The sequence below is a fragment of the Thalia democratica genome, chromosome 3, assembly GCF_965202585.1.
Source record: "Thalia democratica chromosome 3, ktThaDemo2.hap1.1, whole genome shotgun sequence".
Taxonomy (NCBI): Eukaryota; Metazoa; Chordata; class Thaliacea; order Salpida; family Salpidae; genus Thalia; species Thalia democratica.
Genome location: NC_139167.1, coordinates 85,653,779 through 85,681,666, shown reverse-complemented (window position 1 = coordinate 85,681,666; position 27,888 = coordinate 85,653,779). Strand labels below are relative to the sequence as shown.

Sequence of the window (27,888 nt, the reverse complement as noted above, 5' to 3'; positions counted from 1 at the left end):
CAACGTTATTTAATTTAGTGTGCCTTTTACTTTTTTTTTCCACAGAATTTTATTAATAAATAATGAAAGTTATAGTGTTGGGCGCTGGCCATGGTACCAGATTGACCAGGGACATACAAGATTCCAATGGTTTTTATGACCATTTATTAGGTAAATATTTTTTTTAAATTTTATTAAAAAACTAATTGACATTAAGTTAAACTTAAATAAATTAAACAATGAATATAAAGGACTCAAATTTTATAATATTTTGTTAGGTAATTAGTTTTTTTTTACTATTGTATTAAAGTAATACACTTAATTTAATTTTAATAAATTAAATAATAGACATAAAATGTTCCATTATTTGTTTAGTCAAAGACACGCAAAATTGTAGTTGATAAACTTTTGAGACATGAAAGTTTCCAATGCTGCTTATGAAGTTTTTTTTAAGTAGTTAGTTAGTTTTTTTAATAATTATCATCAAATACATGTTCCGTTGACGACATTTATTTAGTAGTGATGCATATTGACAGAAAAATAAAATAGTTTTATCAAATTATTAGTTTATGTGAGTTCGCTCATTTTTAAAGATCCAGTTACTTTTAACCAGTATTTCCTAAAGTCGCCCACTCTATGAACTGCTTTGAAAAATGTTGTCTAACAAAGAAACAAACCTTTTTAACTTTAAAATTACCTTAAAAACTGTTTGTGAATTATTTTTTGTATTTACATATCTTAATATTTTTCATTAGTAATAATAATGAAAAAAAGTAACACTGTCCGCAAGTATGGTATTATTTTTTAACAATTAGCAGTTATTTGTTTGATAATTATGTAAATTAATTATTTCAGACGTGCCAAAACTTCTTCTGCCAATAAACAAGAAACCCCTCATGACAAGATGGATTGAAATATTTGAAAAAATCCCCGAAATAGAAAGTGTTTATATCGGGGTTAGTTTTGTTTACACATTGAAAACCAAACCATTAAATTGCAAGTTTCAGAAGTTTGATACTTCAGTTATCTATATATGTCTTCTGTTGTATGTTGTGTAACAGTATAGATTTTATAATCATTCTATACTAATAAACCAAAATTAAAAGAGTTTATATCGGGGTTAGTTTTGTTTAATAGAATTTGTCTTTCATTTTAAACTATATTTTAATGAAATTTGATACATAAATTAAATATATTTTTCAGATTTATTTGTAGATTTACTTTCTGAAATTTATAAAACCGAAATAAAAAGTTTTTAAATCGGGATTTTTTTCTTCTAATAAATAGCTTTATAGTGTTGTGTGAATTTTTACAACCTTTTTTATTTAAAGTAATGAAACATTTGTCAACAACACTGATTACTTTTTAATTAAAATAATTGTAGGTATAGCTTAAAGTAACGCAGATATTAATATTTAATATAAGCAATAAAATAATAACAACTAGTCTTCGAATTGTTTACGGTTGTTTCATTGCTTTAAGCATATCTTTGGAACAAAACAACGATTAGATAGAATGTTTATTTGTTCACAGAGCACACTGGAAAAGTTTTTATACTACTAAAAAAATATTTTAATTTGTTTTTTTTTTCAATAAACTTTATATATACTTAATTTATAAAGTGTGCTGTGAAAATCAATGTCATGGTTTTACAAATAAAAGTTTCACACTTTAAAGAAACTCAAACTTTAAATCTTTAAACATTTAAAACCAGTTTTTCTTCAAAACCAAACAAGTTGAGCCGAAATGATAGTATTTGAAAAATGTACTTGATTGCGTTAAGTAAATGGTTTCAATCTAAAATAAAGTAATAAAAATAAACTTAATAAATTTACGTTTTGATATTTAAAACTAATCTTATTTTTTTCATGCTTGACTAATTATATAATTATTTACTCTTGAATTAAAAACAATATAATTATATTGTTGTATTCCATGTAAATTTTTCATTTTTCATAATTTTTGCACAAATCTGTGAACTAGGTTTTATCGTTTAAAACAAGTCTTTTGTAAGTGTATTATAATTTTTATAATCTAGTGTTATATATTTTCTTTTTTTATTATTGCTTAGGGAAGTAAAACAACTTAATATGTCATTTATCAGGACAAATTAAATAAAAAAATCAGTTTTCTATTTCAGTATCTATTTATCTAATATAAGTCAATGCTGTTTTACAAGTAAAAAATGAGTTTATCAATATAATCAATTAGACGTATTAATAAATGTATTATATATAATTTTCATGGATTATTAAAAATAATACGACGTTTTTTATATATATATATTATGATAAACTACAAGAGATCTTCACTTAGTAAATAATTTTATTAAGTAGAAATAATTTATAAATAATTTAAAATTTATCAAATAAATAAAATAGATTATTAAAATATTGCAGATTTTCTTCATACAAAAATATAGGTTTTAAATTAATTTGTCATGTGTATCCCCCTAGGCGGGTTTACATACGATCAAGTAAAGATAATTCTCTCTACACTATTACTTAACTTGAATAATATGGAAATAAACATTTTTTTTTAATAATAGTAACTAGCTATATATCTCTGCTGTGCTAGTTATATTTCGCAATTTTAAATAACTACTGTGTATGATGTAGTTTCACAAAACAGTTTACATAATCACATATCAATGAAGTGCATTGTTTAACAAACTGTTGTATACTTTACTGCAGTTTAACTGAATGAACAAAACAGTTTTATGTACTGACTTTTTTGTCAATTGATTAAAGTTTGATTTAATTAATGTTTTTAACAGAAGTTAGATTTTAATTTTATGAATAATGTTATTTATCATTTTGCTAACAACTGTACCTGAGTATTTTAATGTTGTTATATTTTTCAATCAAATTGACTTTAAATTTGTAAGTTTTATACTTAGTACATTTTTTGGTGAACATTAATTTAGTTTTAATATTTATACATTGAATTTATAAATTACAGCTTCTGACCTATACACATCATTATAGTGTAAAGATATTCACAATTTAATACTTAAAAGTAAAAGATTTCTTAAATTTATAAGTACTCGATTATCTTTTATTTCATTACAAATAAAGAAACAGCATTCAATAAAAACATTTTCTTATATGATAAAGAATATTTTAAAGCAGAATAGAGCTAATTAATTTTAATAAACTCAAACGCTTAGTATTTTCTTTTACGCTTTATAACAAACAATGACATTGCAAAAGAATTTTAACATATAATTGTGTATTCTACATGGTTGGTAAACATTTGTTTTGCATGTTGTATGTGTAGTGTGTTATGTAAAATTTAAAACAAACAAAACATTTTAAACATTGACAAACAATTTTTTACTTTTTTAAAAGAAAATTTTAATGTTTTAATGTTTTAATTTTAGTGTTTTATTAAGAAGACATTGTCATTTATTTAAAATCTCTAATTAAGCTGTTAAATTAACTTTTATATTATTAGTGAATGTAGTTGTATTGTATGTAATAGTTAAAACAAACAAAATACAACGTTTAAAGTCATCGACAATCTGTTCTATAAGGATTTGTGATTATTTTATCCTAAATTATTATTTCTTAAAGCTTGTAGTATCGTCAACATTATGTTATTTTTAATTACAAATATTTGATTTTAGACCATTTATTTGTTGTTTAGTTGTATGGTATATAAAAATTAAAACAAACAGTATTTCCAATATTGATTATAACTTCTATTGAGTATGTTTTTTTTTATCTACTTTGTAAAATGATTTTTGAAAACATTAGTATATAAAATTATGTTTTTTGATAAATATTAGTTATGACTTTTGAAAAAGTAGAAAACAATTTACATATATAATAAATTTAAAAGAAAATAAAAATAATTTTAGTTACAAGTTAAATTGTTACAGAATATCTAATTACAGTTTTTAAAAAAGTTCTAGATGTGTTAAATTACATAAGTGGCTATCAAAAATAAATGTTTGATTTATAATTTGGATTGTGAAATTAACCATTTGTTCGCATTAACTCTTTACAGTTTTTAAAACTAATATTAAAAACTGCGTTGTCGATAAAAATAATACAATTTCACTTTGAATGAATTAGAAAGTTATAAATTAAATTACGTAAGTACAAAAAACAAAGATAAATAATTAACCAAAATAAACATTTATGATTAAGGCATTTTGTGGGCGTGGTTTGGGTGTTAGTGAAAACAATTTTTTTGATTTGTTAGTGAAATTAAAAGTTTTGTTTGTTTTTAATAGGTAAGTACTAAACAAATTTGAATTATATTTTGAATCTGAAATGAAAATTATATGAGAGTTAAAACATTATTTTTGATGACAACTAAAACTGTATACATAAACAAAAATAAAAAAGTTTTAAGTCTCAGAAAAAGCTAGCTCTAAAATTGAAAGCTACTTTTATATGAAAATAAAATGAAATGTTAAAGTTGATAAATATTGTATAATTTTTTAGTATACTCAAAGTTTTTAGAAAACTTACGTAAGTTAGAAAACAAAAGTAAATAATTAACTACTTGGAAAGTTTTTGTTTATAGGCATATTTGAGGCGTGTCAACATAAAAACGTTTTGTTTGTATTATAAATGTTGCTATAAACCAGAAACTGACCTTAAAACTGTATCTGCATAGTCGAAACATTATTTTGTTAATGAAAAGTTATTTATATACTATTCAAAAATGTTATTACACATGAATGCGTTAATACGTAAAAAGTGTGAATTTTTTATAAATTTATATTTTTTAAACTGTCCATTTACAACAAAGCATAAAAATCTGGAAAAAAAAGTTTTGTGCTTTTTTCAAAATTGTTATCTGTGAAAACCAAGCAAGTTTTTTTTAAACTTTTAATGTTTTTGAACGCCTTACCTAAGTGTTAAAAACAAAAGTAAATAGTTAACCACAGTTTTTGTTTGTAGGCTTGTCAATCGATGTAACGTTTTGTTTGTTTTGAAATTTAGTATTAAACACAAGTTAACCTTGAAATATGTATTGTAACTATCTATATAGTCAAAATAGTCATGTTTTGTACTTGTTGCTCATAAACTATTTTCTAAGTTATTAAAAAAAAAATACAATATGTTTTGGTTTTAAGAAAACAAATAGAGAGATCTCAACTGCTGGAGGAGAAGTAATATATTTATTCTTTCAAAAATTTATTTTACAAACTAAGTTTCGGTCAAAGACCTCTTCAGTGCTTAAATAAACCTAAAAAAAGATATGTGACAGTCATGGAAAATAGCAATTGAACAATTAAATTAAGATAAAAACAAAATATTACTGAAAATTTTTACTTAAGAAACTAAACAAATCAAATTTTAATATAAAGACTGAGTTTTAGTAGAAGTTTAAATTTTTAGCTAAGTTTTAAAACCAATATAACAACAATACTAACAATAATCAAAGCTGTATATAGCTTTCTTTTTTCTTCTAAATAATTTACAGACTAAACATTGCTTAAGTAAAAGTGTAATTAATGAAATGAGCTTAAAATTTAATTGAAATTGGTGTAGCTTATTTTGATTGTGACGTAATTATTGAAAATTTGAACAGTTTTGTGCTTTTAATCGTTATTAAAATTTAAATTTCCGCTCAAATGCTTTATATGGAAGCTTACAGTTAAAACAAATTTTTACCTTAAAACAAAACAAGTTAAATTATGGTATAAAAAATACTTAATATAAGTATTACTCACATATGTATCTAACACGTAGTTGTTATAATTTTATGGTCGAAATATTTTATATTTTGTTCTGACTTATATTTATCTAAATAGTATGATTACTACAAAAAGTCAGATTAAAAAAAATATTTATATATATATATATAAATGTTCTCTTAAAGTGTGTTTGATAGTTGAAGTGTATAAGTAAAATTCTAGTTTTAGTAAAGTAATAAGATTTAAATAAGTTAATGATCCAAAAAATAATATGTAACTACTTATTAATTTTAAAAATGTTTTACTTTTAACAACATGCAGTTTATTTTTATCTACTCTATTATTTATTTGCTAATGAGCTGTGTCGTTTCAAGAAGTATTTGTGCTATATTAAGTTGATAAATACAGTTTTTCTAATTGTAAAATAATAGGAGTAAATGCAGTTTGTAAAACAATAAAGATTACTATGTCAACCATAAAATGAAAAATTGCTCAATCAGCTCAATTTTAAAGTAGATAAGTGTTCTTTTATTATTTTTTATTGTAAATAAAGTCGAAAAAGACTTTAAAGTGTTACAATTTAACTATGTACTTTATTTTGTATTATTTTAAGCATTTTAACATAATAATTATTTTTGTAATAGATACTATTTTTCATTATTAAAATTGAGTGGAAAGCTTTTAAAAGATTTAAAATGATTATAAAGAGAGCTATTTTAGTGTATTGTTAAAAAATTATTGCATTGTTAAAAAAAAAAATAAAGGACTTAACACTAGATAAAGTCCAATCGAAATTTGTTATTGAATTTTTTTCTGTCTTAAATTTTTTTACTGGTTATGAAAAACTTTGTTATAATTGTTGATGATTTTTGTATTATTGTATAACCATAATTAGTATTTTTTTGAAAGCTCAGTTATTGACGAAATTCGCAAAATTTTTATGTAACAATTTTTTAGTTTTTAAAAATTTTATGCTTAAGTAACAAACTAAGTGTTATATTACAATAGTAACATAAGCTTTAATGAAATAAATAGAATTTTAATTTGGTAGGTCATTAAAGATATGTAAAACAAAAATTAAAACTAAATACTTATGTTTATTGATTATTTTTATACTTGATTAGTTTTTGTACTAAAAATTTTTTTTTTATCACACCAACAAAAAAAATCAAATAAAAATATAGATCACTTTTTTATAGTTTTAAGTGTATAAATAAATTTTAAAATGAAGTAAACTATAGTTATGCAATGAATCATTATTTTATATTTTGTTGTGTAAATAACAAAACAAATGGTATTAGTTTATTGTAAAAAATAAATAATGATTCACTATTTTCTTTTTAACAAACAAAATTATATTGCAACGAACTCATCAAAAATCAACACTTTACTATTTAGCACTAAGGTACTATCTAAAATGCTTATCAGAATGTACTGTAAAACAAATAAAAAGTAGTATTTTATATTTCAAATCAATTTAAAATGATTTATTGGTTTCGATTTTTAATTTTCAAAAATCACAATATACTGCTATGCATTTTTATTTGTCTTGTATGTTTTTAGACTTTTTTTTTATGTGAATTTACCATCAAAGTGTCATAATGTTTTGTAATAAGAAAATATAATACTATGTGGTTTAACTTGAAAAACAGAATAGTACTGCAATACTGGTATTATTTTATTTATTATCTTAAACAGAAAACTTCAAAAATATAAAGCAACATTTCTTAAGAACAAAATAATGTGGTTTGTTGTTTTAAAAATTTCCAATAGACATTGTAAAAGGTAAAAATTAATATCCTTTCGATTTATATTACATTACCATAATTCAAGATTATATAAAAAAGGTGATAAAATAATTTTAATCAAAGTCGAACATCATGTGTTTTTCTGTCTTAATTTTAAACTAAATAACAATGCAATCCATTCATTGGATTATTTATAATTTTTTAACGTTATAGATTTTTTTTTGAACTGTTGTTTTTTACACAGCACTAAAAAACACATCAATTTATTTTGCTTTATAGAAAAAAATTTATTTGGTTTTGAAAAATTTCTCATAACACTACAATATTTTCAACAAAAAACTACATTCCTCTGAGATAGAGTTTACTATCTTAAAATTTACAATCAAGTGTGTTAAAAAATACAAAAGTATTTTTTATTTTGTTAAACAAATTAAAACATCATTTGTCTTGATATTTCGAATTTTCAAATACATTGCAATGTATTCAATAAAAATCAGTATTATCTAAAATTATATTAGTTAATTATCTTTAAATAATCATAAAAGTGTGTTTATGTTACATAACAATAGATAACAATACCTAAAAATAAAATAGAACATCATGGGTTTGATGTTTTAAATTTAAATAACACTGCAATGCATTCAACAAAAATCGATAGTTGAAAGTAGCAGAGGTTATTTTGAAAAAGTTGGCTCATTTTTATAACTTTCAACTGTTTGTTGCATTTAAGCATTGTTGGGATAAGTAGAAAATTTGTATTGATTTTAAAGAGAGTTTAAAGCTTTATGGGTATTGGTTTAAAAGATTGTTTGAAAAAACACATAAAATGTTTAAGTTTTTGTAAGTTAAAAACCAAAAAAAAAGTTCAAGTTTATTTAAGAGCTTTAAATATATAATCTGTATTGATTTTTTTTGAAAGTTAAACTTTTTTTTGAAATTTAAATTTAGAAACAGTTTTTTGGAAATCAATTGAATAAAACGTTTTTTTTGTGGATTGAAATTACAGAACAATTGAAATAACTGCGACTTTAAGTACAAGATTTTAACTTTGAGTCTAAATAAGAAAAAAAACTGCATTGATTAAAATGAAAAAATGGTTTTTATTTATAAAACTTTAAATTGTTTTTTTGAATTTAAGCTTTTTATGTTAATCTTTTTTTCTTAGTAATTCCCTCTGGCAATGTTTGCGGTTTTTCAAGTTGTTTTGTGAATTACTACAATTAAACTCAGGGCACTTAAAAGCTCACAAACATAATTACAATGGTTACTTGCACTAGTACCTTGTTACTACTGTAAAATTTAATTTTGTTTTTAACAATTTTTATGGAAATTTACTATAATTTTTATTAAAACTTAGCATAATTAATTACAACTTACAATAAATATAGTGCTGTACTTCTTAGTTATTTGACCGTATTTCCAAATACTGAAAAAAGATTAGATTTTTTCTTGTTTCTTCTTTTTTTGACTCTGTAGTGAAATTTGTTTAAAATATTTTAAAAAATCCTGAACGACTTGACAAATGTTTGTTTTAAAAGTTTTATAATAATTTTGTGCAGTATTTTACTTCTAAAAGATTTTTTGTCGTTCTTGCAAAACTTATTCTAAAATCAATTTCAAATGTGAAACAAACTCATAACAACTAAACATTGTTTGTTTAAATATTTTGCAACAATAACACTTGAACCACTTATGTGACATCATAATTGTCTCTATATTTAGCTGTAAAATTTGTTTCCTTGAACTATGAATTCTTTCAATTATGTTTACTTTTTGATAATGAAAAAAATCAGTATTTAAAACTAGTTTTCAAAAACAAGTTTTTCCAAACATGTTTTAGATGTGCTTTCAAATAAAGTATTGAAATAAAATATTAAAATAGTATATGATAATGTTTAGTTTAGAAATAATGTTTAGCAAAAATGTTTTTGTTTTGTTTATATTTTACTATGATTGTAACCAAAGTACAATGTTCATTTAATTTTATTTGATTTTAGAATGATTTAATATTTATCTCTAAATAACATATGTCGGTAATCTACAACAATTACTGTTTCTACAATAAAATAAGTCTAAATAAGTTAAATAATTCTGTATAAAAATTAGTCCTGAAGTGCATAAAGCTAAAATATTCAGTTTTTAGTTATTTTTAAAACTTTTGTGATTATTTTAGCATGTATGTTACCCATTCAGTAATGGAATAAAAATGTTTACAAATTTACTCATACGTCACCAGCAGTTAGTTTGAAGTTTAAAAATAACTGTTCATTAATTTGAAATTTTGTATTTTGAATATTGTTGATTTAAATGCCATATTTAAACTAAAATTCCCACTTAAAACTTGATATGGCAGTTGTACTTGGAAATACATTGAAATAAAGAAACTATTTTCTTTAAAACTGTTTGAGTTTTACCTGTGATCTTTTACACATCAATAAAATTTTTTTTATTAATTTAAATAAGTATTTAATAAGTTAGCCTTCTATTTCGAACTAATTGCGTAGTAAGTTAATTATTAGTAATTAAACTTGCAAACTATTACTACTGTGAACTTATAATGACTTATTATTTGTATTAGAATATTGTTTGTATTTATATGTTCCAGCTTTAAAAGTTGAACTGTTTTTCAGATTTATTTGATAAAGTATTTCTTTCAACTGGAGTTTGTATTAATATCCATTCAAAGCAAAGTTTCATAAGTTCAATAACTTTTTCGTGGTTACAATTAATCTTTTTATTAGAATTTAAAGCTTGATATACATCTCATTATGAGTGATTGAGAAAATTAGAATTCAATAAAGCTCTCTGTCGATAAATTTGAAACATAAGATTTTATCGTTAGTTTCCAATAACAATTCATTATAAACTATAAAACTTAAGACCCTGTGCTTTTCAATTGGAACAAAGTGCGCATAAAATATAATATTTATACAAATTAATATTTTTGAAGTTAGTTAAATTAAAATCAAGACATAGAAACTCAATTAACTTTTTCAAACTTGGTTTAGTTTATGTTTTGTGTTTCCTTATAGGTAATTAAGTTTTAATGTTCTTTGGTTAATAACGTAATTACTTGTATGTTTGTACAGAAAAAAAAAATAACAAAAATACATAGTATTATCAAAATTTTTTAAAAATAAAGTTTAAAGCACATATGACTAAAGTAGTAACTAAAAAAATAAAAACTTTGTACAAAAGTCATGTGGATTAAAAGCAGATTTAAACTTGTGAAAGAATTTAAATTTAGTAAATACTACAACTGTCTGAATTTATTGAGATTAATATTTTTATTGTCTTACATTGAACTGTTACATAAGATTTAAATTTTACGTTAATTATAAGATTTTTTTTAATAAAAAAATTGTTTTGTGATTTTGAAATACATTAAATGAATATTTATTGCTTAAATGTAAAAAGTAGTTAGAGTTTTAAAATTTACATTAAAGTATTTCTCTATAACTATTCCTACAATTTAAAGTACGATTTTAATATTTTATTTTCAAAACAATAGTCTAGTAGAACTTAATTAACATTGGTAAATATGGTAAAATTAATTATAAATAGTTTTTATTCAGACTAAGTTAAAAATCTTTTATTTAATTCTCTTCTGTATTAAATTAAATTAAGTGATTGATCTTAATTAGGTTACCTTAGAGATTCGAGTAAAAATGATGAAGACTGAATACTTATAACTAGTAAAATTTTGTGTTGTAAATTATTAAAACATACTTTGAATATAATGTATTATTTGATTTAATACAAAGAAAGTTTTTTTATTTAATTTTCTATTTTTCTTTTTCCAGTTTTATATGCAAATAAATCTTGAAATTCCTGCAAACAATATTAATTATAAATAAAAGCATTTGACATGTTTTATTAGTTTGTATTCATTCTTTTTATAACAATAACATTTTAAACAACTTAAGTTTTTTATTTTGAAAATTAAACCACTAAATAAGTATTATTTACTCTTAGTATAATGTGTATTTATTTCAGTAAATATAAACAAATGGAAATAAAATATTTGTTAAAAAATATCTTCTTTTGATTTTTTATTTATTTTCAATGTTCAGTTATAAATAGCTAAGTTTTATCAATTTGCATTCATTCTAAATATAGCGGCAACTGATAAGGCACTTGAAATTTGTTTATGAGTTTTTTGTTTATTTTTTTATTTTCTGCTGTTTTTTGTAGTTATGCATTATTTATAATTAGTATTTATCGTTATAAGTTTTAACCACAAAGTATAAACTATTTATAATTTATTGTTTTTAACTATAAAAAGATAAATGTTGCGTATAGATTAATCTTTTGTGTAATTGGTTGAATTGTGTTTAATTATCATTTATGATTATACTTAAAAAAACTTAAATGATTGAGATAATAATACAAACAAGATTAGAATACTTATTTATTAAGTTGAGCAATGAAAGTGATATTTTAAATGTTGTTTGGTTTCAGTCCATTAAGCCTTGTCAAACATCTACTCAAATATTTTTAATGCTACAAACTATTTACTTCAACCAGACTGAAAAATTAGTAGTGTTACGTAAAGTTTTTAAATTAAACTACAGTTCAATAATTTTAACTACTAAATATGAACTTATATCAATACAATACTTATTCTGAATATTAAACATTTTTCATATAGCTTAAATCTTGAACAAAATAATAGTTTGTGTGTTGTTGGTGTAACAAAAATATTATAAAACATAATTTAACAATCAATTTTTTTTAATATTATCTTCAATAATTTTTTTTAAATTTTTGAAGAATGATATAGTTTTTACATATTAATCCAGAATAAATATTTTTTTTATGTGTTAATCATACATTACAAACTAAACCGCACCTACGATGTTTTATTTAATGAGTTATTTAAATTTTTACGTACAGATTCTGAAACAATAGAACTTTGTTTTAAGTTTACAAAGAAAATATATTGTAATGAAACTGCACCTATTTTTAAACAGTAAACAAGAGTTTCTAATAAACAAATTATAAGTGAAAAGTTTAAAGCAGAGTTCATTTATTGAAGCAAATTGCAAACTATTAGTTGCTGCATTTAGGTTGCAGTTTTGTGGGAAGTGGGTAGATTTTTTCATAATTTTTTTATTCTTCTTCACCAGTTTAAAAAAAAATTTAGTAATTTTGTTTATTTGGTTTGATATTTTGTTAAGCTAGCCAAGTGATAGACTGCGTGTTTTTACTAATTTAGCAACAAACAACTTGCACATTTGAAAAAATTGTAAATATTTAATAAAATCTATATTTTTCAAAAATTTTTGAAATATCTTACTACGTTAATAATCAAAAATGCTAACTTATATATAAATCAAGTTTTTAAAAACCGAATACAGTTTATTTCAATCCATGAGTACGAGTAAAAGTTTTTTTTTATCCATGTCAATAAGTTAGTTTTAAATTTTAGTATGGAGCACTGTAATGAAATTCTTGTGGTTGAGAAATATGTCTTACTACTTTCATTTATGTAATATAGATGTTCTCAAATACTAAAATATAATCTCTATAAGGTCAAACATTTAGTTCAAGGTTTAAAAGTTAATACAATTTCTATACCACATAGACTTACATACCTATATAACAAGTTTCAAAAACGTATAGTTTGGTAGTTGGAAAGTTTGTAAAAATATGTAAGTTTATTTAAAACCAAGTTCATAGTTTAAAAGTTAACACAGTTTGAATAAACAAAGTTATCTGACTTAACAACTTTAAAAATTAGTATAAATTAGCTAGGTGGTTTAAAACTTATATTTCTGGAACATGCGTTAGTTCTTTATCTACTAAAATGGTAAATTAAATTAATCTTAGTATGTCATGAATCTTTAATATTAACTTTTAAAATAATGCTTTAAAATCTTGCTCTACTTAAAAATCTATTTCATTAAATTAAGCATTCAAAACTAAAGTGTTTGCAGAAGTTTTCAGTTGCAAGTTTTCAAATGCAATGAAACTTGCAAATTTTTTGTGGTCAAGAGCCGGCTTTCTGTCTGGCAAATTTAAATGCACGGTTAATTGAACTAAGCCCAATTGAAATATGTACGTATTCATTACTATTTGTTTATTACTATTGTAAAATTGTGATTTATGTTTGCAGAAATGTATCTAGTCATTTCAAAAGTTAATGTTTAAAGTTTTTTGTTTATTAGTATTATGTTCAGTTAAAATATATACGTGGTAACAGTTTATTAATACTTGTTTATTACTATTGTAAACTTGTGATTTATGTATTGTAGTAATTTACAATATTTATTAATTTTGTTCAATTAAAATATATACGTAGTAATTATAAATTAGTAGTTTAAATTGTTTATGACTATTGTAAACTTGTGACTTATAACTTGTAGTAATTTATATCACATGTTTAATTTTTTTTGAGACATATTTTAAATAAGTTTAACTTTAAAAAAAGAAAAAAAGATGCTTTTACTACTTTCCATTCAGAGATGTTTGTATATAAGTTCTACTATAGTATTTTTAAAGTTATATTTTAAATAACTTTGCTTTTTAAGCATTATAAATGAAAGTTTATAAAGTTCAAGCTTGTAGAGTCATGTAGCTTATTGTTACATTATTTATTTTTATCTTTACAGATCTTTTATTAACTAAAACTAATAAACATAACAAATTTGATAAACAGTTATTCCTCAAAGCTTATCCTATCAATTTAGATAAATAGCTTATTATAGTCAACTAAACGAAATAGTTTTAATTTTTACATCAATGCATTTATGTCATTACAAAGGTTACTTGGATTAATCCCAATAAATATTGTCAAACTTATCAAATATTGTAATATTGTAATTACTACAATCTGGTTAATTAAAACCTACTGGTCAAGTCCAACGTATTCAGTTATATAACAAAAACTGACCAATTGTTGATCAAAGTCAAGTTTAAAATTAGAATTTATACAAGTTTTATATTGTAAAATACTATTAAACTACTAAGTTTCTACGATTCACTCTGTCTTTTTGTTATTTAGAATTAGTTTAGTTTAAGATATTTGTTTTGCCTTATTAATTTTTTTATACCTTATAAATCTTTTTAATTTATTGAATAATTTAATATTCAAATCACTACAGACTGTTTAATTAAAATTTTCTAATCAATTCCAACGTATGTAGTTATATAAGACAAACTGACCAAGTATTGTCCAATAGTTTATCAATAGTTTAAAAATAGTAATTTTATTAATTTTAAATATTTTCAATCTTGAAAAACTACTCAGGGTAGATTGATTTTATTTATTTGTCTAACTTTTAAAAACATGTTCAAAAAATTTTACAAACTTTTATACCAAAATCTTAAAATAACTAATATAATTTGTTGATATTTTATAGTTTTCAATTTTTCATTTGATGTTAATAAAACAAATCAAACTTTACTTATACTTCTGCTTACAAGTTTAAGATACTTTTTATGCTTTAATACAGTTTTCGACTAAAAGATAAGTTGTGCATGAATGTGCGTATCTTTTAATTTACTTTAATTTTTAAATTTACTTTTAGATTAAAAACGAGTCTTGATATATTACAGTAAATAATTTATATCACCTTACATATGGCAAGTTGAAATATTGTTCCACTATTTAAACTTGTAAGCAAAAGTATGAGTAAAGTTTGATTTGTTTTATTAAAATCAGAAGAAAAATTGAAAACTATAAAATATCAACAAATTATATTTAGTTATTTTGGGATTTTGGTATAAAAGTTTGTACAATTTTTTTTAAACACTACAAAAAATGTTTTATTTTGATGAAGCCCTAAACTGTAAATGAAATCGTTTATACAGCAAACTTAAGTTGAATAAAAATGTTTTTATTTCTAAGAATTTACAAACCAAATAAGAAAATAAATATATTTTTGATTTTATTATTTAGGTTTTTAATTCTCATAACAAATAAATTTTGTGATTAAATTAAATGTGTACAACTTAAAGTTATGTAATTTTTTATTTGTAGCGCAGTTAATTAAAATGTGTCAAGTTTATATCTTTATAACTTTTTTTTTGAAAATGTTATGGTATATGTTTTTAAATACTTTTGAAAATTATTGAAAATATGTTTTTGAGGATCTACTGTTTAAAATATTGTAGTATAATAAAGCTATTTATTTAAATAAGTATCTACTTATGAAGTTTAAAATTAAGTTTTTGAATTCTTTATGTATACTAATTGTTATTTTTAAAGCTATATTATCTTTACAATAAACTTGATTTATGTTACTATATTCATAAAACACATACATTCATTAATTCGATGAATTATTTTACTAAAGTATTTTATAACAAAATACTTAATATACTCAGAATCATAGAGCTCCTTCAAATTTTTCATAATTGTTTACCGGTTGTTATTATTCGTTTCATAATTAAAATAAAATCAATTTAGTTATGTACGTAGTAGATCAATTATTAGTAATTAAACTAGTGTCTGTACTAACAATATTAATAATTTATGTTTTGTACTTTGTTTTAAAGTTCTATCAATATAAATATTAACTATGTTTAATTATAATTCAAACCTAGCATACTTATACTAAAAAATAAATAAAGTTCTCTGAATTTGATGTTGAATTACTAAATATAAAACAAAATGACTTTTATTTTGCTAGTCAGGCTTAAGTATATTAGCTTTTTAAAGTATCTATTCAAAGTAGTTACTTATGTAAATAGTCTTTTGGAAGCAATGCTAATTTTGGCTTAGTATTAAAGATAAACATAAAATTCAGTCTTATAAGTAATAATCAACGTTTTGACTAAAATTATAACATTTTATTTAATTCATCAATGGTAATAAGGATTTTTTTTAACAACATAAACTTATGAGTTAGTGTTACACAGCATTGAGTATTTAGGAAATCCGTGCCAACTTATAACTTGATACTTTTAGTCACTACTGTTTTCTCCTACAAATAAAAAAATCTTGGCAAAGTAGATAAAGTCGAATACTGACGAAAAAAGTAATTAAACTATTTAAGAAAATTACGAAAAAAACATTTTTCATGATATAGTTTTTAACTTAGTTTATAGTTAATTAAATTTTTTTAACGTTAGTGATGGGTTTTTATATTTAAGTAATCTTTTATAGTTGCTTTAAACAAAAATAGATTTGTTATATTATAATTACTTCAACTTGAAATGTCTTTCTAAAAAGTATAATAGTTTTGCCGTGGTTTGCTTTAAAAATAGCTTTTACAAATGAATTTCTACAAATCGCTGCAAAACACTCCTATTTGTGCTGCATTTAGCAGTAATCAAGCAATAAAAATTCATTTTATCAGTTTGAAAACATTTGTTGCTTGTTTTATTTAAAAATTGGTAATTGTTTTGCTCGAAACTGATAGTACACATGTAGTTATTGTAATATTTAGTTGCACAATCTAGCAATAACTGAGTTAAAAACTGAAATAATTCTTATTTAAGTTTACATTATTCTGTTGTCTTCAACTTTTAAATTAGTTATTTTAAGTTAGTTTATTAATAATTTAATCTTATAAAGAACTCTATGGAGTTATATTTAGAATTTATGTTTAAAAAAATTACTAGGATTGCGTTGGTTACTATTGATAAAATACGTAAATAAATTAAAAATATATTGTATGTTTTATATAAGTATTATTGAACACCTAAGTAGAAACTTGTTAAATAAAGATAACTAAGTTAAAATATATTTAGTTAATACGATCTTCAATTTATAACAAATATATTTTGCAGCGTATTTAAATTTACTAAATATTACTATTTTTTTCAAGTTTATAGTTTTAACAAGCTTGAAAATGGTTTAACATTTTTATACTTCTGTATAAAACAAACTAATTTATTGTTACTGTTTATAATAAATTAAACGCAATTTTGCTTTTGACTCAATTTAATTTTAGTAGATTTAACGTTTTTCTAGTCTAAACAGAACATCACATTTTAAAAGCTTTAGTAACTTTTTATGAATTTGCAAATCTTATAATTATTTTTTTTTTACATAGTAAAAGGTTATTCTAAGGTAAAAAAAAATCAATTATTTTTTCATGACATCTATCTTAACTACGTGCAATAAAAGTTTATGTATTTGGAAGCAAATACTATTTGTTTTATTAAAAGCATATAAGTTTACATTGTTTGTGGTTTTTTATGTAATTTTTATCCAATTCATTTAAAATGTTGTTGTTTTAAACTATGTTCTAAGTTTAAAGTACTGTTTGTTAAAATAAATTCATTTGAATTTTGTACTAAATAGTTTTCTAAACCTATTTTAAATACGTACAATATAAGTTATACTAATGTAGAAAAAAATCCTACACTCTTATTCTTAACTTGACGCTATAAAAAATAATATATTTGGAAGCAAGTACTGGTGTTTATTGAAAGCTAATAAATTACATCGCTTTGCGGTTTTTCATGTAATTGTTGTTAAATTAAATTGTTCTAATGTTATTTTTAATTGCTAATTATGAATAAATTTCTTCAATTGTTAAAATACTGTTTTTTATAATTAATTGCTGTGAATAGTTTTTTTTCAATATTTTTCTAATAGAATATTCTATCTGTTGTAAAGTTAGCTGATCTTTTAAATCTTGTTTAAGTTTAAACAGTATTCTTTAAATAGAGTAAATTATTTATATTTCTGCATTTATAAAATTTAAAGAGGTTTACAAAGGAGTAAATAAATAAAGTATATTTAGTTCACTTAAGTATGAAAAAGAATATTTACATCAGTTTTTTTTTTATCTTTACAAATACTCTTTAGAAAGTTTATGAACTTTGGTTGTTTACAATTTTTTTGGTAAATAAAAAAGAACACTGTATGTAACTACAGTATAAATGAGAAACATACTTTTTTTCATAAAATAAAAATTAAATCACCAAAAACTTGGTATTCACAAAACTTAAATGAGTAAATTTTAACTGCAATTAATCACTCAACTAGTTTTGTCTAAAAATATTGGTCACTTTAACAACAACAAAAAACACTCACTACATTTCAAGCTATTATAAAAAAATAAATCAAACATCGATACTTAAACTAAAATAATATATTATAATTTGTTTTGATTCCATGTTCATCCAGAAGCAAGCAAATATTAATAAGCATTTTAACGTGATTTATTATTTTATGAAGGAAAACATACTACATTATATCTGTTTAAAGTAAAGATATTATTATTATTATTATTGTTAATTTTATACTTTATCATTTGCTCAACAGACAAACGACAAATTTATAGGCAAGCTGAAGTCTTGGGCTGGTGACATTTCAACTAAATTGCAAATACACATCGCCAGCGACGGTACAACTACCAATGAGAATAGAAATGGCGCCACAAGTTGCATTAAATTTGTCATGGATGAGTATGGGCTTCATGACTGTGACGTCATTATTATGGCTGGGTTAGTATAAAAACTTTTAAAGAAACACTTGATAAATTTCAATTTGTTATAAATATAATTGTTTATAGTAGTTGTTGTTTAATTAAACTTATATTTAATTTGTCATTGATGAGTATGAGCTTAATGACTGTGACGTCATAATTATGGCAGGGTAAGTATAATAAAAAGAAACTTTTAAAAGAAACACCTAATAAATTTTTAATTTATAATAAATACTATATGTTTTGGTTTTAAGAAAACAAATAGAGAGATCTCAACTACTGGAGGAAAAACAATGAATTTATTCTTTCAAGATTTTATTTACTATAAACATAATTGTTTATACTAGTTGTTGTTTAATGAATTTATTCTTTCAAGAATTTATTTATTATAAATTTAATTGTTTATACTAGTTGTTGTTTAATGAATTTATTCTTTCAAGAATTAATTTTACAAACTAAGTTTCGGTCAAAGACCTCTTAAGTGTCTAGTTGTTGTTAAGTTAAACTTGCATTAAATTTGTTGTTGATCAGTTTGGGCTTGATAATTGTGATGTCATTGTTATGGCAGGGTTAGTACTTGTAGAACGATAAAAAAGTATTTTTATCTATTATTTTAACCTATAGTTTTATTTGTAGAAATATAAGTTTTATGTATGTTAAACGTACTAAACTTGCAAATAATCCGTATGGACTGAATAATTGTAGTGTCGTTATAATGGTAGGGTTAGTACTTGTCAATAAACAGAAAAATTATTTTTAAGGTACCTTAATAAGTTATACAATTTTCTCAACACTGCAATATAAAAGTACTAATTTAATATTTACAGTGTCGTTATAATGACACAGCAAATTATAGGTTTAAGTTATTGGAATATATATTATCAATATTATTTTTACTTTACTAACTTTCTTTTGAGTAAAATGTAGTAATTAATCTTATTTTTTATTTAACTAATCATTATTAATCACATAAAAAGCTGTAATGTTATTGTTATAATTAGTAAATGATTTTTTTACTAAATTTATGTTAAGATACATAAGAGTACTTTAGATAAGTTGAGATGAGTAGTTTCTATTGATCATGTAAAATCAGTTTTTTAAACAAATTTTTATCTGAATGTTTAAAATGCTGCTAAGTTGTGATATCGTTGTTTTGTCTGGGTGAGTAATAGTTTATTTTATGATTTGAAAAGTACTTTTTATGTTTCTAACCATTTAATAACAGTTTTTAATAAAATTTAATTCCATAAACTTTTCTTGAGCACATTAGGTTTGTCATTGATAAATAATAAGTATATTTTGTTATCATTATGTTAATTAAATAAATTTTTATAAACTACAAAGTTTTGAATAATTTGTAATTAGAGGAGGAAAATTAAATTTGATGCTTATATGATATTAGTACATTAATGTAAGCTTTATCAAAAACAAGTTTCAAGAAGATATAAAAGGTTTTTAAAAACTATGACTATTTCTATTACAATAAATAGTATTGACTTATTTTAACTTGACTAAAATTTTTAAATAAGTATTGATCAAAAACATATTAAACTTAGTAATAACTGTTGTAAAAGCATTTTTAATATGTTTGTAAAGTATATTGTAAATATATGAATCAGACTAGTTTATAATATTTTAATTACTTACAAATAATACATTTTTAACAGTTTTAGAAAATTTATAGTGTTTGCCATTTTACATATTTATGAAAACAAATTTAATTCCAAGAATCTGAATAAGAATAATACGTTTTAGTGTAACGAAAAAGTCATGTGAAACAGCTTGGAAAATTGTTGTTGTTTACCGTTTTTTATATTTAGATTTACGTAGAACTTAATTCTTTGAATCTGAATAAAAATAATCTACTTTAAAGTAATGGAAAGGTTTATAATGTTATTAATTTAATACGCTTATACAAATTTGCTCTTTGTTTTTAATAAACAAAAAAGAAAATGGCTTTCTAATGTAATAAATTATTTACTGCCTTGAAAAAGAAAAAAATTACATTTAATCCAATTTATTCTTAGTAAATTTTTTTGTTCAGTTGTTTAAAACCATTTATTATAAATATATTTTTACGGTCTATATGAATAGAATTTTTTTTAAGTTGTAGTTTAAAAACAAATATATAAGTCACTTGTATGTAAATGTTCTATCAATATATATAAAAGTCAAATCCGTTATATAACCTCACATACCAAGATAAACTGATCAAAGTGGTTATATAACAAAGTTTATTATCTGTATTTGTGATATATGAGGATAAATCTTTCATTAAAACTTTTAAATGAAATTCACATACGAGACATGAGATTATGTAAATTAATCCATTTTAATGCAATTGATTTATAAAAGATAAAATATTTACCATTTCTTAAGTTAAACAATAGCTGTTGTACGTATACATGTCTTCTAAGTATACCCAAAAATAATTATTTGTGTTACTTATTTTGACAAACAAAATCATGCGTTATAATAAATATGCAGTTTATTGAAATTTTGTGTTTTAATAAATATAATTTTCTTGAAATTTTGTGGTTTATAAAACTGACAATTTCTCATAATTATAAGAAGGTTGTTTTTTATATGTGTAACTTAAACAAACAATGTTTTTGTGTAATATTTTAATACACTTTTTACACTTTTAACAACGTTTTATTTGTTAGCTTTTCAAAATGAAAATATAATTTTTCAAAGCATTTCAAAAGTCATTATTATCAGTTACTGTTTTAGAGAAGTAAGAAGGTTGTTTATTAAAGGTGTAAATTTAACAAATACTGATTATGTGTAATAATTTAATACACTTTTAAGAACGTTTTATTCGTTTTTATTATAGCTTGTCTAAAAGAAAAACATAATTTTGAAAATATTTCAAAAATAATTATCATCAGTTTCTGTTTTAACACAACTTACAACTGTAAGTGTTTAATCATATGAAAAATTTTTAATTGTTAGATTTGAAATGTTATATTTGAAAGTCGGAAATAATTGTTTTTGTATTTTTCTACCAGTAATTAATATAATATTTTTTTTTTAATTCTCAAATCTGTCATTTTAAATTGTTGTCTATAAAACAAATCAGATTTTGTCAAAACTCTCATATAAAATCTTATATTTTTGGATTTACGAAAAAGTTTTAAGAATCTGAATGAAAATAAACTTCTTTAAAGTAATGGAAAGTTTTATAATGTCATTAATTTAGCACGCTTATATAAAGCTGGTGTTTGTTTTTATTAAATAAAAAGGGAAAGGTCTTCTGATCTAATAAATTATTAACTGCCTTGAAGTAAATAAAATTAATTTAATACATTTTAAAAACAAAAGTTTCTTCGTTAGTTGAAAAAATGTTTGTTATGGTCTTCATAAAAACTCAATTTCTTAGTTGAATAGTATATAACTTATAAAAAGAAATATATAAAATAAAATCTAGAACACTTTCAAAAAGTGATAAAACTTACATAAAATCAAAAGTGCCCCCTTAAAGTTTCCTCTAAGTTGTTTTAAGTTGTGCACAATGTGTTTATGTGATAATTGGCCACAAGCAAAAAAAATCAGTTTAAAACTCCAAGGTTGCATTTTTTGGACCCCATACATTTTGCATTGGGGTGGTTTTCAGAAAATCGGTTAAAGCCAAGGTAAACTTTTCTCCAGGTCATCTAAAATTTTGCACAAATGTTTTTATGATGTTTACAAAGCATTTTTTTCCAGCACGAAAGTCAAAAGTAGTTGTAAAAATAAACACTCTATTCTAACATGTAAAAATCTAACAGTATACATGTCTTTTAAATATACCATAAGAATGTTTTTAATGAATATGCAAGATTTTTACATATTATTTTTTTGACAAGAAATCATGTGTTTTAATAAATATGATTTTCTTGAAATTTTGTGGCTTATAAAGCTGACAATTTCTCATAATTATAAGAAGGTTGTTTATTAAAGGAGTAAATTTAACAAACAATGTTTTTGTGTAACAGTTTAATACACTTTTTACAGTTTTAACAACGTTTTATTTGTTTTTATGTTAGACTGTCAAAAAAAAATCTCAAAACATTTCAAAAATGATTATAATCAGTTTCTGTTTAATATATTTTACAACTGTGAGTGTTTAATCATATAAAACTTTTTCAGTCGTTAGATTCGAAATGTTTCATTAAAAGTTGGAAATAAAAGTTTTTGTATTCTTCTACAACAAACTAAAAATTAGCTTTTTTTATTATTCTTAATTCTATTATTTTAAAGTGTTGTATATAAAAATAAAGTAAACTAGTATGCATTTGCAAATCCTATCATATAAGTAAAGTTTAGAATAAATTTTGTAAATTTTTAAAGTAAAAAAAGTTAAACCCAATGCAAACTATTTGTATTTCTGACAAATAAGTTGAAGTTGTTTACTAACTTTTAAAAAAATAAACTTTTCTTGACTTATTTTCTGTAAATTATTTAAAACATAATTACTTTGAGAAATTTTCTCTCAATTTGTTCTATCTATTATTCAGGCGGTTTTATGAAAGAATACCTCAGACTGAAATTGTTTAAAATAACTGAAATTCGACTTTAGTTTACTTTTTAAGTAATTACTAATTTATACAATTTTTGGACCCTATATATAGTTAAAAAAATTTATCCAAAACTTTTTACAACCGGTGAAAATTACATAATTTTTTCAAAGTTCAAGGTTAAAGTAATAAAGTAAATATTTGTTTTTTAAACCGCTTTTTCGTTGATAAGAGTTTTTGTTTTAAAAAAAGTGTTGATTCTAGTGTAAAACTAAGAGTTTATTACAAAACTGTATGTTTAAAAAATATTAAAGTAAAACTTGTGCTTAACAAAAAAAGTTTGCAATTAAATTTTTATACCAATGTACATTATTATTATGTACATTATAAACAAATATGAAATGTCCACAGAACATATTTAAAGTTTAAATTTTATAAAGCATTCGTAAAGGTAATGTAGATTTTTACCACAATACAGTACAAGAAAGCTGTAAAACTGTTTCAAAATGTGTTTATAAAATTTCATAGACATTTACTAGAATCTCTGTTTTTTTATTTGAAAAGTTTAGATTATAAGAAAGTTAGAATTATAACTATTGTTTTATTCTAAATTTAATCATTAAAATTAAAGTTTTAAACTTTAAAACTGCACAAAAATCTAAACAAATAAAACAAAGCTTTTTTATCAACTTACAGACAATTAGAATTTATTTTAAAACCATGTTTTCACCTAGAATACTTTTACAGTGATTTGCTATTCAAAGAAAATTTCAATTTATCGAACATGATTGAACAATTCAAAGTTTTGAAAGAAAAATACAATAAAGCGACCTTGCTAACATCCTATAAATGCAAAGACCAAGGTTTATTTAATTATTTTGTATTCATTATTTATTTAGATAAAAAGTAAAGTTGTTTTCGTTAAAAGTTTGATAAGAAGTTCAGTTTTACCCATAAAAAGCTAGATGTGTACATTTTGCTTTAATTTGCTTTATTTTCCTTTATATTTAGTCTTTGTCTAAACCTAATAATGAAATTTGTTATTATATTTTCAAAAATTAAAAATTGTCAATATAATAACAGTTTATTACACAATACTGAGAATTTTTTTCCAAAAATTTATTTTTAAAGAATAGCCAAAAGCAGTGTTTGGTTGTTTTAAATTAATAAATTTAAGTTTTCGGTAAAAAACTTAACTAGTAATTAAAGTACGAATTTAGTTTTTTTATAAATATTTTTATTGTTTTAAAAATACTTTTAACTTAAGTTACATTTTAGTTTTTTAAACAAAACATTACACATAGTACTTAATTTTAGTCTATTGCTAATTTTAATGCTAATTAATAAAACAAAAAAATTAATTTGCACTATGCATACACTTTAACCTATTTGTATGAAAAAGTTTAATCAAGTTTTTATACGAGTACATCGTACTTGAAAGTATTTGCTTTGACTAAACAAACAAAACTGTTTGTTTAACTTTTATGTAATTTATTTTTCACTGTCACTATAAAAATTGAATGCATAACAGTAAAAATATTTTTTTTATATATATTTCGTCATTTTAGGTGATATTTTGTTTTTAATTTTATATAATAACCTTTTTCTAATATGTATGTACAGTAATAGAAACAATTAAAATTAGTTAAGTATTGTATACACTTTTTGAAATATTATTTAAAAAATGAAAAATATTTTTGTTTTACCACAATTTTTTTGTGGTTAAAGATCACTAGAGCATAGACAATTAATTTGACTTTTATTTGATTGATTTCGATTTATTGTTTCAGAATATTGCGAAAAAAAATAATTTATGAGTTTAAAAACTTATGTTGGACTAAAATATCTAACAGGTGCATGTTAATATCTTTTTTTTTCTGAAAAAAATAAAATAATTCCAAGTTTTTTTTCTTAGAGTTTATTCTACACTTATCTTTGAAAAAAAAAATGAGAAAAAAATATTATTTTTTTTATTATAAAATGAATATTTTATACAATCAGATATTAGTAAACACGGAATATAGTGAAGATTATGATAAAAATATTAAACAGTTTTTAAAAACATTGTAATTTAATTTGTTTATATAAATATATTTAATATAACAAACTTAATTCATTAAGACTAAATATATCACATATAATTTTTTTTTTATCAGATGTCAGTAAACACGGTATATTAGAGCTAGAAGGTGATGATAAAAATGTAACTTCAATGCTCGAAAAACCAGATATTAGTGAAACTAGTTCTAGAAATGCTGTTAGTTTATAATAAGGTATAAATGTATTAATAATTTCAAATAAATTTATTAATATTAATAATTCATGCTCGAAAAACCTGACATTAGTGAAACTAGTTGAAATGCTATTAGTTTTATTGTTTGAAATGTTAACAAACAAATTCTTAAACAAAATATTTTGCATTAAAATACTTAACTGTTTCTTGTATCGACCAAAAACACCAATGGTTATTTCTTTAGATATAAAATTATTTTAAACATGTGTAAATTCAGCATGCTTTTAGTACTTTTCCTGTAAATTACTTTCCACTGAAAAGTTTTTTGAAAATTAACAAATCTCAAAGGAATACAAATGTATGTGCTGACAAATGTTTATTGACACGCTCAATTTACAAAAAAAAATAAAATTCCTTTCAATCTGATATATTCTCAAGAGTAATTTGTCTATAAAACCAATCTATCCACTTTAGAATTTAAAACAGTTTTGTGTTTTAGTTTAATTATGCATTTTGTTGATATTATATTGTTATTTTAAAATTAAAATGATTTAGTTTATTATTTTTTAACACTAAACTTTTAATATTTTTAACTAAATTTTTCTTCAGAGTTTAAGGTTTTAAGTTTTTACTTCAAAACATAATTTATATAAGCTCTTAGGTATGTTACTTTTATTATTAAAATATAAAAATTAGAAAACAAAAATTATAAACTTTTATAACTATCATCATTTTCATAATTATTTTTCAGTGTCCATGTTTTTACATAATGACTCATGAATACACCGATAAAATTAATAAATTTAGTGTTTTGTATTAATAATTTCTTAATATTTAAACAAATTTTTATTAGATTTTAATATTTTATTAGATTTTTAGTGTCCGTGTTTTTATATGATGACACATGAACTTACCAAATCAAATCAAAGAATTCAATATTAGATAAAATTTTGATTACATTTCAGCGAATTTAATGTAAGATTATTTTTTAATTTGTACATCTACCTTAAATATTTTTTTTACTCAGTGTCCGTGCTTCTACATGATGACTCGTGAACACACCAATCAAATCAACGAATTTATGCACGTGACAAAAGATCAGCCAATGAAAATGCGAGACGCGCCTGGAAATTTCGTTAAATATTTGATTAAAAATAACAAGTAAGTTTTATTTTTTAATGTTTGTTATTTATTAAGTTTAAACTTATTTCCATATTAAGTTTTCTGTTATAAGTCAGTAGTCGACAGCCTTTTGTAGCTTGCGGTCCAATTTTCATAGGAAAAATTGCTCGCAGACCGCACTATTTGGAAAAATATTTTCGAGGGCCGCATTTATTTAAATAAAGTTCTAGTAATCAGTACAAAAATATTATTTTAGATCAAAAATATGATAAATTAAGCAATAGTAGAGCACTATTAAATAGTATTTACTAAATTAAGAGCCTAACTGTAAACTTTTATTATACAATATTTGATTTATATTGGTTTAAAAATGTAAATTTTTGGCTGAAAAGGAGCTCGCGAGCCGCAGATTTTGACATCTGGCTCGCGGGCCGCAGTTTGCCGACCCCTGTCTTAAGTAATATACAACAATATGTTCACTTAGAATTCGACTTTTCAATATTTACTAAAATAAAATTTAATCTCCTCAACGAAATTAAGCCTTGAAACCTAAACAATGGTTAAATTTATTAGATTATTATTTACTCTTTTTATATTTAGTTACTTAATATCTTTAATTGTTGTTAAACGGTACATTAAAACTTTTATAATCTAGCTTACAACTGTCTTACCTTTAAAATATCGAATTAAAATTTAAAGTTATTTTACGCATTTTGTTTATGCATTACTTTATCTAAATAAACAGTAATTATTATTACAGAGATATATTCGCTTATGAAGTAAAAAGTGGTAGATTTGATGTTGGAAATATCAGAAGTTACCAGCTGTGCGATGAATATTTTGATCAGATTGAAAATTATTACTGTTAATTACTAAATCATTCGTTTAAAATACTCAATTCTAATCAAATAGATGTTTTTTTATAACTTCGAAAATCCTTTTTTATTTCCACAAACACAGTGCATTTTTATAATTTATAAATTGTTTCTTAGCTGCTTTTAAATGATATACTTTACCGAACTTTAAAATTATTATAGCCTCATTTTCTAAACTCATTCCATTTATTTTACTATTGTATGATCATACACACTTGCACTTATTATTCAAATAGTACATATATTATCACTATATTATAGTTTTTCTCACACTTACTAATTTGCAAGCAAAATAACTTTTGAGTCAAAATAACTTTTATTTACTTTCTACTTTAATTATTACATTTCTTGCAAAATTTAAGTGTACGTATGTATCCTTATATGATAAT

The 27,888-nt window shown here is 22.0% G+C and overlaps 1 protein-coding gene across 1 annotated transcript; it reads left to right on the top strand.

Moving 5' to 3' along the window:
- Nucleotides 1–46: 46 nt before the first annotated feature.
- LOC145831868 (uncharacterized) lies at nt 47–27,707 on the top strand. The gene is made up of 7 exons (XM_082939216.1): nt 47–150; nt 835–935; nt 18,608–18,789; nt 24,017–24,132; nt 25,426–25,526; nt 26,530–26,663; nt 27,385–27,707. The coding sequence occupies exons 1-7, from the start codon at nt 63–65 to the stop codon at nt 27,491–27,493; spliced, it is 831 nt and encodes a 276-aa protein (XP_082795342.1). The 5' UTR covers nt 47–62; the 3' UTR covers nt 27,494–27,707.
- The last annotated feature ends 181 nt before the right edge of the window (nt 27,708–27,888 follow it).

What these genes read in the sequence shown, in the direction of transcription:
- LOC145831868 (XM_082939216.1), top strand. Translation starts at nt 63, where the DNA reads ATGAAAGTTATAGTGTTGGGCGCTGGCCATGGTACCAGATTGACCAGG. An exon ending in GACGTCATTATTATGGCTGG is followed by an intron (nt 18,790 to 24,016) that starts GTTAGTATAAAA and finishes ATACTTTTACAG; the next exon opens with TGATTTGCTATTCAAAGAAA. An exon ending in CTATAAATGCAAAGACCAAG is followed by an intron (nt 24,133 to 25,425) that starts GTTTATTTAATT and finishes TTTTTTTATCAG; the next exon opens with ATGTCAGTAAACACGGTATA.